General features: G+C 28.7%; 1 protein-coding gene across 2 annotated transcripts; it reads left to right on the top strand.

The window, feature by feature from the left end:
- Positions 1 to 6,507: 6,507 nt before the first annotated feature.
- Positions 6,508 to 11,530, top strand: LOC100165750 (ATP-dependent RNA helicase p62). 2 transcript variants are annotated; one of them, XM_003240286.4, is made up of 12 exons: positions 6,508 to 6,667; positions 6,762 to 6,855; positions 8,188 to 8,403; positions 8,473 to 8,607; positions 8,725 to 8,836; positions 8,912 to 9,100; positions 9,680 to 9,859; positions 9,924 to 10,207; positions 10,720 to 10,781; positions 10,841 to 10,900; positions 10,961 to 11,182; positions 11,249 to 11,530. In XM_003240286.4, coding segments are annotated over exons 2-12 (1,551 nt in total). In that variant the 5' UTR covers positions 6,508 to 6,667; positions 6,762 to 6,853; the 3' UTR covers positions 11,338 to 11,530. The 2 variants fall into 2 exon arrangements, with proteins under 2 accessions (XP_003240334.1, XP_016658458.1); XM_016802969.2 differs by having other exon boundaries at positions 6,520 to 6,667; positions 6,738 to 6,855.
- Positions 11,531 to 12,602: the final 1,072 nt, after the last annotated feature.

The following is a 12,602-nucleotide window of genomic DNA, read 5'->3' as shown; positions in this document are numbered from 1 at the left end:
CCCACGTTTCAAACTAGCACCCCAATTCATTTCAGTATTTCACCAATCATTTTTAAATTATTGTGGTTTATTGGTTCGGAATTTTTTTTTCCTTGCCAATTAATAATAACTGTTCACGAATTCACGATTAAAATAGTATTGTGTGAATGCACATTTCAGTGTTTCAGCTTTTGTCAATATACAGCAATGATATTATTATAGAAAATTATACTATCTTAGGGATTACGGTTGGGTACGAAATCTTCTATTTATAATTTTGGTTATTACTTGATTTTTACTAATATATTTATTTAATCTGCGGGCTACGCTGAATTGAATAAATTCGGAATGACAAATATTATTAAGAGGATGCTACACACGCATGACGTGTGGTCTCCGTTTTACAAAATATGTAAAACATAGTAAAAATGGTTTTGCGTGGATAAGAACCACTATGGCTAAACTTATAGTTCATGTTATGCAACCAAATGTTCTTACTAGGAAGAAGAGAACATAGACTGTGCAACATTGTTTTTAATTTTTCGATATCGAAAATACGAAAAAAGTTCTCATAGTTTAAAAATAAAAGTAGTAGGTACAGTAAAATGGGGTAACTTCGATAATTTTTTACTGTTTTATGACAATTTCATTTTTTATTATATGGATACCTAACTTCTGTAGTGTTAACGATAAAACTCTCAAAATTAAATATTAGTTACAACCAGTTCAATATCTTAACGTTTTAATTTTTAAAATTCTGAAATTATCTTTTGAGATATCAATATTTCTTAATGTGATATCAAAGTAACCCCATTTTATGGAAAAAAAAATTAATTATCATGGTACTCTGGTGAATAAAAATATATGGGTATCAAAGTTACCCCGCAAAATCAAAGTTAGGTACCCCATTCTAATTAAAAATGTAAAGCTAATGTAATGCTGTTAGTTATAGTATTAGGATTAAGGGGGGTGTGGGGGACAAAGCCCCCCATGGACATGTGTAACATAAACTATTCCAGCACCTCCTAAATTCACACCCAATGCGCGCCTATGAACAACAATAATGTACAGTGTGATCAAAATGATTAAATTTAAGTAAAAACCGTAGTTGGTCAATAAACTATTGCAATGATTAACATATATAATATAATTACAGAATAAGTGACAATTGTGAAGGATAAATTATATTAAAATATAATATAAACCTAGCGGTTGTATCTTTTTGTAACGAACAGTCATAAATACAAATTATTTATACAAAAATACATAAAATAGTTCGTAAATTATTAAAGTGAACTTAATAATAATATACATATAATATATAATAATAAAATATTAATTTATGAAAAAGCATAACTTATATTATATTATAATTAAAAATAAAAACAAAACAATGAATTATGAACGGGGTGTGGCTTAGCGTGTGGCTTATACTCTGATATATCAATTTTTTATTGCCTGTTACGCCCACCTGGTAAAATACTTATGGATTTTAACGAAAAATGTAAATAATTTCAGTTGTGACCTGTGGAATATATATTATATATAATGTAAACGGAGATATTAGATAATAATAAATTAAACATAACAAATTGTTTTACTTGGATGAATGATAATATTCTGGAGCAGGGATGGCAAATCCATGGCATGCAAAAAAAATTCAATATTTATATTTTATGTATAGGTATATAAATATATTACTTTTATTTTCCATAATAAATAACATTACAATGTATTATTATATGTATAATGTATTTATTAATATCTACAGATAAAATTGAATAATATCGTTAATGAGTAGTGACCCATAAATAGCCGTTTGGTCATAAATATGTGCCTACCTACTTATGATCTCTTTTCATAATTTAATGGCTAGCTCAAGTGAAGATAAAATGTTATTTTTTCCACATATCGTAAAAATAATTTGCTACCCCTATTCTAGAGTATACGTCATGTGTATTAAATATAAAAATATCTCAAATAATGAAATAAAATAGCTCAAGAGTAATTTGTCCAAATAAAAGAAAAACAACTTTTGAATGTGGTTAAGCCCTATAAAAATGGAGATGCTGAGATTAGAAGCAACTGTTGTCTATTTTCTAATATTATACTAAATACCTACTAACACAAAATATTTTTAACATTGGTGAGAAGTATGATCTGAGGAAGAAGTAATTTTTCTCATAACTTATTCTTGTCTCATTTTTAGACATATTAATTTTTGTCAAGTATATCTAGAGGAGACTTCAGAATAATCATTCTTCGTTATAAACTAATTATTGTGAATATATTTTATGTATAACATAGTATATAGTAATAACATAGAACAATATAGTATAAACTATAAAGGATTAAGGGCACAACCACAGTCCACGAACCACGATACGGGTTCAAACACCTCTAACACGCTTTTTGCCCATGACCTTGACGTGATGACGTCTTTATTATAATCAAGGCTACCGAAAATATAATCCTTTTTCATTTTTCAATTATATAATCGAAGACGGTGATAACGAAAATCGCAAGGTAGCCAAGGAATGATATCGAGAATACATTTTTCTTTATAGTTTTAATTTTAAAGATTAGTTTTCAAGGTAAAGGTACTGGTTTTGTTGTCATTATAAGATTGCTGCTTGTTTAATTACGTAAGATCACTAAAATAACATTAAATTACAATATTTTTTTTGCCAAAAATACCATCACAAGTAACAAGTTAAGACAAGACTTGTGTGACACGTAAATTGACTGTGCATACGGACTTAACTACATAAGTCTAGTCTATTATATAAGTTATGTTTTATTATATTACGTCGTAACTCGTGCAGCCATGCATGAGACATGGACTAATACCTACCGGTATAATATTAATTAGAATTAGCACTTGTTTAAATTATCTACCGATTTATATAGGTAAGTCAAATAATAAATACATTAATACTACTAAATAAATCATAATATAATTGGTATTATTATACTATTATATAGACGTATTATAGTACTACGTATAGTACCAAAATACCAAATAGGGTAGGTAAGTTTTCAAACATTAGATATACATACATAGAAACATTTTTATGAATTTCTTACTCAAAATTATTTATTAATTTTCGTGGTGTTTATCAAAAATCTAATTCCAGGCGCTCATAAAAAAATATTGTGGGTTGCGATGACTTTTTGTTTAATTTCCACATTATTAAAAAAAAATAATAATAAAAATAGAAATCAAAATATATTTTTTAAATTGTATGGTGCTTAGAAAACACATTATTATAAACATTCGGTGAAAATTTCATATATCAAATATCAATGGGTATTTTTCTTAGAGTTACACCAAAAATCAAAATCGAAAACTGGCTTTTTAATTTTGACCTCACGAACGCATCAACTAGATTTAATTTTTCTGTTTCCGCCAGGTGAAAATAGATACTGAAGTTGAAAAAGAATCATTATTTCGACTACTAATCGTGTAAACAGACACAAAACAATGATACTACATTTGCCATGATAATAATAATTTATTTATTAATTTATAATAGTAATAATACACAATTTTTTTCAAATCATAGTCCATACTCAATAATACGGATTATTTAAAAATAAATATCAACAATAAACATTTTTTCAATCTATCTATTATGCTATAATTTATTATACAAACATTTTAAATCAATATACTTTTAAAAATAACTTTATAATAAATTATAACGTATATCGAGTCATTATTTAATATATAAATAAAGAAAAGAAAAAATTTTATGAATTTCTAACTGAAAAATAATCTGCAAATGTTCGGGATTTTGATAAAATTTGTAGACATTTGAACTTTAAATTCTTTTACCAAATAATCGTGCCTATGAATCTTTAATATTTTTAAACTGCTATTAAAATAACTTATGAGGAACCTTGCATAGTTGCATTAGATTTTCAAGCTTTTTTACCAAGTGAAAAAGTTTTCATTGACAATAATTTTAAAATAAGTTACAAAAAACTCACATCATTGTAAAAACAATACATTCGTTGCCACGCTCGGAATCTAAAAAAGGCGTTTAACTCGCGAACCTATAATACCCATAACCTAAATATATGGCCTGTTGCAGGTAATTTGAGTTTGAGACAATTACTTTAAAAGATATATAACTTACATAGATTACTTACATAGAACTACACTTTGTAGTTTATGGAGTCAAGTTTTTGTTTATAGTCTTATGGAAAAGAGAACAAACATTATAATTTATAATATATCCAATATAACTTATCAGTATTATTATTTATGATCTTGGGAGCCGGTAGGTGTTTCTTTTGTAGGTTATATTTCCTTGTCCTTAGGACGTAGGACCACCAACAATAAGGTCTCATAGGAGAAATCCCAATAAGGATATTATTATTATTATTTAACATAAATGTTCCCAATTTCCTATATTTCCGTATTCGGTCGGGGGTATCTATAACATATATAGTCATATAGATTATAGGGTAGGCGGAAAAAAAACCCAAAAATAGAAATAAAAATGTGAACACATGTATACTCTACTCCTAATTAGTAATTACTAGGGTGCAGATTTTTATATATTAAAAATTCAAAAATATGTACATATATATGTATTTAATTTTTACCATTTCTAATTACCATGTATCTATAGGCTATAACAAAATATAATAATATATTATATATTATAATGAAAATGATCATTATAAATATGAACACAATATGATTATTAAATATACATACATACATACTACTATAACAGTTAATAATCATAAATAATAATAACTAGTAAAATATAATATACTTAACTATTAATCATATATTATAAAACTACCTATTGAAAAATTTAAGTGTACCTATAATAGTAAATAAATAAATAAATAAATATTAGTACCTATGTATAAATATAATATAAATAATCATTACAGTATTACAGTTGAAAATTGACTGACCTGCTGTGACTATTATTATTAATATTTTTATTCTATGACTATTGACTATATTATTATCCATGTTAATATCTTTAGGTAGAACAATTTAATCAACTCTAAAACAGTAAAACGTAAAATGTATACAATGAAAGGAGTTGGAGTTGGAGTTATCTTTCTGAAAAGTTTTTTTTACCAAAAATTTGTTTTTTCAAAAGATTCATGAGTGCCTTGATTGTACAATATTTAAGTTTTAAAATAATAGATAGATCATAATCACAAACGATTTTGGCTCACTCAACAGAATATGACAGATATAGTATACTATAGATAATGAAGAATTATATAATAGTATTACAATGATACACACATTATCTATAATCTGAATCGCAGAAAAAAAGCCCAGAAATAGAAATAGAAATGTGAACACATGTATACTCTACTCCTAATGACCTAATTAGTAATTAATGCATTTATGCATTAAATGCATTTATGCATATATGCATTTATGCACCTACTACTATTGTATTATGCTTTTTCGAGTTATTATTGTTGTAATTTTACAGTCGAAAATTGACTGACGTTTATGATTATTATATGCTCTCTAAATATATTAAATTACCTCCGGTTTTGTAATTTTTGTATACATTTTAGTATGGATATACCTAAGACTGATGTTTTTTGACTTATAACTTATAACACAATAAATTATGACGTATACATAATATTGTGTTCATATTTATATTTTTATTTGATTTACAATCTATATTTTATACAATTAACAATTAATAATTAATTTCATTTTAATATATAATATATTAATATATCATTATATTTTGTTATAGGTATATGGTAATTACTAATTAGGTCATTAGGAGTAGAGTATACATGTGTTCACATTTCTATTTCTATTTCTGGGCTTTTTTTCTGCGATTCAGATTATAGATAATGTGTGTATCATTGTAATACTATTATATAATTCTTCATTATCTATAGTATACTATATCTGTCATCTGTTGAGTGAGCCAAAATCGTTTGTGATTATGATCTATCTATTATTTTAAAACTTAAATATTGTATAATCAAGGTACTCATGAATCTTTTGAAAAAACAAATTTTTGGTAAAAAAAACTTTTCAGAAAGATAACTCCAACTCCAACTCCTTTCATTGTATACATTTTACGTTTTACTGTTTTAGAGTTGATTAAATTGTTCTACCTAAAGATATTAACAGTAATAACTTTCAAAATATAAATGGTTTTTATTCCTCCTGAATAGTTGTAAAAACTGAGATTGACCACGAACCATGAGGATTCTTAGTGTTGTTACTTTGAATGAGTGGAATGACGATGTATAATATTATAACCACTGACCACGATGTAGATATATACATGTATTATATATATATATATATGTACATACATCCTTTTTTAAGTACATTTTATACATACGTATATTATAACCATAGAACAATAGTTATAATAATAGTGAGGCAGGAACGCGTCTGATAGTTTGAGTTGGCAGCACCATTCGAGTGTGGTATCACTGTGGTATTACGCATGCGCATAACATAGTTGTACAAGGAATACGTCATCGATCGACCGTCCAAGTCGTAGCCCCTGGGGTCGACGATCGAACATCGTTCTTTCTTTCGTTAACAGGCGTCGACGTTACACTATACCTGTCGTCGAAACGAATTTAATTGTCTATTCCTAACCTTCAGTCTCAACTACAATCCAACGTCGTCATCATATACCACGTTCTCCATTATATTGTAAGTATTGAACGTGCAATTCCTGAACGTTCACTTTAGTTACATTAATATCCGTTTACATTTAATTTAGTTTAATTTATAATGTTTACTCAAGGCTTGAGAGTCGTCAGGTCCGCCATATTGAATCCACTACACGTCAAATCTATATCTAATCGTCAACAGTTGCTTACCGAAAAAATAACCATAATGTAAGTACATTTTTTAACTATTCATTAACATCGTGCTGCGTTGTTTAACAGTTTTCACGGGACGAGAAACTACATTTAACAGTTGTGTGGGAATGTACGCGATGTTGTTTGTTATACATGGGTGGTGTGGAAACAATGTGGTTGGGTTCAGGGTTGGTTGTCGGATTGAGGTTAAGTCTACCTTTTTGGTACTACCAGTCTAATTAACACATTGGTTATAATTGTCGAAGTCACTAAACGTTTTTGCGCAGCCGGTAAAATATGGCCTTGAAAAAAATTCACAATATTTAAGAATTGCGTTAGGTTAGGACTATTCTAACCTCAATTATTATTGTGAAACTGATGAATGTCTGTTTTGAGTTAAGTTTAAACTCCTTAGTACCTTGTCGAATACATTATTGTGTATACGATCAATTTATTAAAGCGTTTCATTTTCGTATGCATAGACGCATTTACCGTGCTATTGCAATTTAATCAATATTGCACGCTTTCTAGGACATTATTGGTGCTGCTCTCTGGTGCTCGTCCCGCTGACTTAACATACATTTACTCTAAACTAAATCAATATAGCTAGGTTTCTTGTACACTTGTACAAACTAAAAGTAATATTTATTGAAAAACTTCCAACTACTTAAATAAATTATGTTTCATTAAATTTAATGTAAATGGGTAATGCATTTGTCTATTATTTTGTATCCTACTTAATATATTATCATGTATTAACCTAAATATTGTGCTCATAATTTTCCCAGTGATTTTTTTTTTTCAATGATTTTAATTAATTTAAAATTATTATACATTTTGAGTATTATTTTAATAAATATGTAATTTTTATATTACCACAATCTTGTTTTCTTAATCATATTAACATGTTAGACTTTGATGTCACACATAACATAGTTAGCATGAGTAACAGATTGCCCATAAAGCCAATTTCATCAAGTTGTTGACATGCACTGACCCCTTTTCTTTATTCGCCCTACAAATTTGTATCGGCCATTCGTTACTCTACATACATTAAACCATAATAGTCATCCGTGTGCCCACATGTCAAATCAACAATGGTGTTGTATCTATCATCATTGAAATGAATTAATATTATTAAATATAATTTATATTTAAGATCATATGATATCATTTTTCCTATGGTATCTAGAACCAGAGAGGGGGCTGCGTCAGCATTACATCCCCTCGATCTTTACCTTTGGTAATTCAAACTGTTATAATTTTTTTAAATATCCATATTATGACAATCGTTGCTTATCATTTAATGTTTTTTTATTCATACATTTTTATATTATGTTATAATTGAATGAATCTTTTATATTATAGGTCTTATGCAAGAAATGGTACAGGTGGTGGAAGAAGTAATGGTTCTTATGGAGGCCAACGATCGTCATATGGTGGTGGTGGAGGTGGTGGTCGTGGTGGAATGGGTGGTGCCAAGAAAAACCCTGGTGCCAATTTACAAGCCCCCAACTGGGACCGTGTCCAACTAAGGCCATTTAAGAAAGAGTTTTATGTTCCTCATCCAACTATTGAAAGAAGGTAAGACAATGATATAAATTTGAATTTTATAATAGGTACTTTCTACTTAGTACATTTTTATTTTTTTAGATCTTATGAAGAAGTGGATAAATATAGAACTGGAAAGGATATCACTGTGATGAGCTCAGACAGGAGCCCTGTTCCTTACCCGATTCAACATTTCAAAGAAGCAAATTTTCCCGACTATGTTATGACAGTTATACGGTGAGACAATTTCTTCTCTTATGGTGTCTTTTTGATAATTTGTGCAACACTTAATAACTGATAGGTCTGTATAATATTCCAAGATAAACCATTTTTTTTTTTTTTTAATGAATTTAGGAATGAAGGTTTTACTGAACCTACTCCTATTCAAGCACAAGGATGGCCTATTGCGATGAGTGGCAAAAATATGGTTGGAGTAGCCCAAACTGGTTCTGGAAAAACTTTGGGTGTAGGTTTTTCTTTTTTATTGAAACTTAATAAAAAAAATAATATATCTTTAAAATTTGAACATAATATGTTGTAGTATACATTGCCAGCTGTAGTGCACATAAATAATCAAGAGCCATTGAAAAAAGGAGATGGCCCAATTGCTTTAGTTTTGGCTCCAACTAGAGAGTTAGCCCAGCAAATACAAAAGGTTGCTGGATTATTCAATCAGTCCACATATTTACGGTCAACATGCATTTATGGTGGTGCTCCAAAATCACATCAGGTATAAATTACACTTGAAATGAGGTAATAAGTTGATGACATTTTAATGGTCAATTTATTTATGCTTTCTATTTCTTTGTGTACTAATAATTGGTTGTTCTGTTTTTGTTCTTTGCAGGCCGCCATTTTGAAATTCGGTTTTGCAGAAACGGTTTTTTTATTACATAATGAAATAATAACGTAACCTTAATAACGCACAGTGTTTTTGGACCATGACTAATAATTATTATATTATTATATATAAGTCGTGTTCATGCATTTGGAGGCGCTGCAAACCGAATTTAAACAATTAAAATATTAATTGGCGGCCATTTATTTTTCGGTTCAAGTAACCGATACGTTTTCTTCCTATGAACTCTCGTCCTAGATTCATTTCCTTAGACATCGGAAACTAAAATCGTCAGCATGTTACTTCTCGCAGCACTGAAACAACAGTAAGTTAAAGCTCATCAGTTTTGAACGAAGAGTTTTCAGTGCCTAGCGATGAATGCATTATGAAACTTTAATTCCTTACTTATCAACAATTAAATTTGTAAATTTTTGTTTGCTGCCTATTCTAAATTGTTATATAAATTCATAGGCTAGAGATTTAATGAATGGTGTTGAGATTGTTATTGCTACACCAGGTCGTCTATTAGATTTCTTAGAATCTCGTGCAACCAATTTGCAACGTTGTACCTATTTAGTATTGGATGAAGCCGACCGTATGCTTGACATGGGTTTTGAACCTCAAATTAGAAAAATCATTCAACAAATTAGAGTAAGTTATTATACCACTTGTTCTATTTCCAAATATTTTGTTATTATATTATTTATTCTTATAGCCTGACCGACAAGTTTTGATGTGGTCAGCCACATGGCCTAAAGAAGTTCAGAAGTTAGCAAATGATTTCTTAAGCGATTACATTCAATTGAATGTTGGTTCTTTAACATTATCTGCCAACCATAATATCTTACAAAATGTGGATGTGTGTCAAGAACATGAAAAAGAAGACAAATTAATGGATTTATTACAAGACATTGCTAATATGGAAGAAAATAAAACCATTATTTTTGCTGAAACCAAGCGCAAGGTGGATACAATCACACGTAAAATAACTAATATGGGGTAAGTCATCAATTATTTTCTTTGCTATTTATAAATTATATTTCATAATAAGGCTTATATAATATGATGATGATTTTTAAAAAGAAAACATACTTTGTGTTGTTTAATTTGTCCTCTAAGAAGATCTGAATTGTTGGCCGTTATTTTATATAAAAATTAAATACTTTTTTCTTTAAGTTACATGATGATTCTACTCAACAGGCATACTTTGTGTTGTTTAATTTGTCCTCTAAGAAGATCTGAATTGTTGGCCGTTATTTTATATAAAAATTAAATACTTTTTTCTTTAAGTTACATGATGATTCTACTCAACAGACATACTTTGTGTTGTTTAATTTGTCCTCTAAGAAGATCTGATTAAATTATAAAATATTGAAGAATGAAATAGTCCTGGTTTTAGGTTCTAAATTTAATTAGTTTGTATTTAGTGTACATTTGTTTTACTGTAGTTTTGGTTATATTTTCAATTTTAATAACTGTTTTCTTATTTTAATATTGTATTTAAATTAAAGGGCAAGAGCTGTTGGAATTCATGGAGACAAATCACAATCAGAGCGTGACCATGTATTGAAACGTATGTTCTGACTAAATAATATGACATTGATTTAAAATAATGTTAAATTTATTTTTTAGAATTCAGAGGTGGAAGGGCTAATATTTTGGTTGCTACTGATGTTGCTGCCAGAGGTTTAGGTAATTATTTTGCTCATTATATAAAATTGTCGTAATCTTAACAGTTAAATTTATTTTTAGATGTCGATGATGTCAAATTTGTTATCAATTTTGATTACCCCAACAACTCTGAAGATTATATTCACAGAATAGGCAGAACTGGACGATCATCACAAAAGGGTACCTCATATGCATTCTTTACCCATTCCAATAGCAAGCAAGCCAAAGACCTTGTTGCTGTTCTTACTGAAGCCAATCAACGTATTGATCCCAAATTAGCTGCCATGGCTGCCCGTTCTTTCCGTGAGTTTACCTATTTTCTTTTGATTTGTTGATGTATTAAACATAAATTTTGTATTATTATTTTAGCGAGTGGTGGTAACAAATGGTACGGCGGCGGCGGTGGTGGTGGAAACAGATCTTGGGGTGGTGGAAGACCAGCCCACAGAAAATTTTAAGTGTAAACAGTATTCAGTGTGTATTTAAATGATCAATGATCAAACTTGACTTCTGGTTGGATACGGATTCTATTTGATTTGTGTTTTAAAGTATGATTGTTCATTCCTCCTTATTCCATCCGTACAATTTCTTAAATTGTATTTTAGTGATTTGACGTTGGAATTAACTAATATTAAATGAGTTTTCTATTCATTTCTTTTTTTATTTTAAAAAATCCTTTAGCTAAGAAACTTTGTTTTTTGGTGTTTCTGTAGTTTTAGAAATAATATAGTATTTCTAACGTGTGTAAGTAAATAATTTATAAAGATTAAGTATATTACTCATAATTAAGTTTCTTACTTTTATAAATTACACTTTCTAAGGAGTAGTAATATAAACAACTTAGTGAACTTACTAATTGTAATTTACATGAGTATTAGCTTAGTACTTTCCACCAATATTTTTAAATTATTTAATATTTTAATAATGTTTGTATCCATTTTTAATTTTAAGTGGAATTTTCATCAATAAATTGTATGTTATGTGACTACTAGTTTCTAACATAAATGATATTATTCCAGACACTTATTAATTATCTCTCTCAAAACTAAATATTCTGTTGTAAGATTAGTAAATCAAATTTGTTCATGTAAGGTGAATATATTTTAATAAAATATATTAATTTTAATTATTAATTGTGCAAGGTTATTTTATTTTACCATGGGTGGTATAATCAAAGTTTATGTTGATCATTATGTATCTAATATTGTGGTCAAGTAATGTAAGGCGTCATGATCTGCTTCCATTGGTCAAACTGAACATAATTTATGCCTAATATTATTAGTGGGTGCTAACTGTCCTTGAACCAATAACTAGTTCTTCTATGTAAGAACTTAAATAACATATCCATATAACTTTTATTTAACTTACAAAATCATATATCAAAAAATTTCGGTGAAACAGAATTGTTATTATTTTCTGTTATAAGGAGTTTATACATAATATCCTGTACTAGACCACGTGTTTCTTGATGCTAAATACAAACTTACAGTGGTAGCCTACCGTGTGAGAAGTCTAGGACATTCATACAATGTTCCAGTAAAAATATGCTACCTACAGATAATCAGTCACAAGGTAAGATGCATCAACGCGTCGGTTGCAGTGGCGCATCAAGAGGGGGTGTTGGGTGGTACTTACACTAGGGCACCTAGAGTACCTGACATTTTTGACAGCACCATTTGATGTGTTAATGGTAACGGGATTCCCAAAATAATATTTAAAAAAA

The sequence above is a fragment of the Acyrthosiphon pisum genome, chromosome A3 (genome assembly GCF_005508785.2).
Source record: "Acyrthosiphon pisum isolate AL4f chromosome A3, pea_aphid_22Mar2018_4r6ur, whole genome shotgun sequence".
Taxonomy (NCBI): Eukaryota; Metazoa; Arthropoda; class Insecta; order Hemiptera; family Aphididae; genus Acyrthosiphon; species Acyrthosiphon pisum.
The sequence above is the reverse complement of the archived record's forward strand: the minus strand, read 5'-3'. Positions and strand labels throughout refer to the sequence as shown.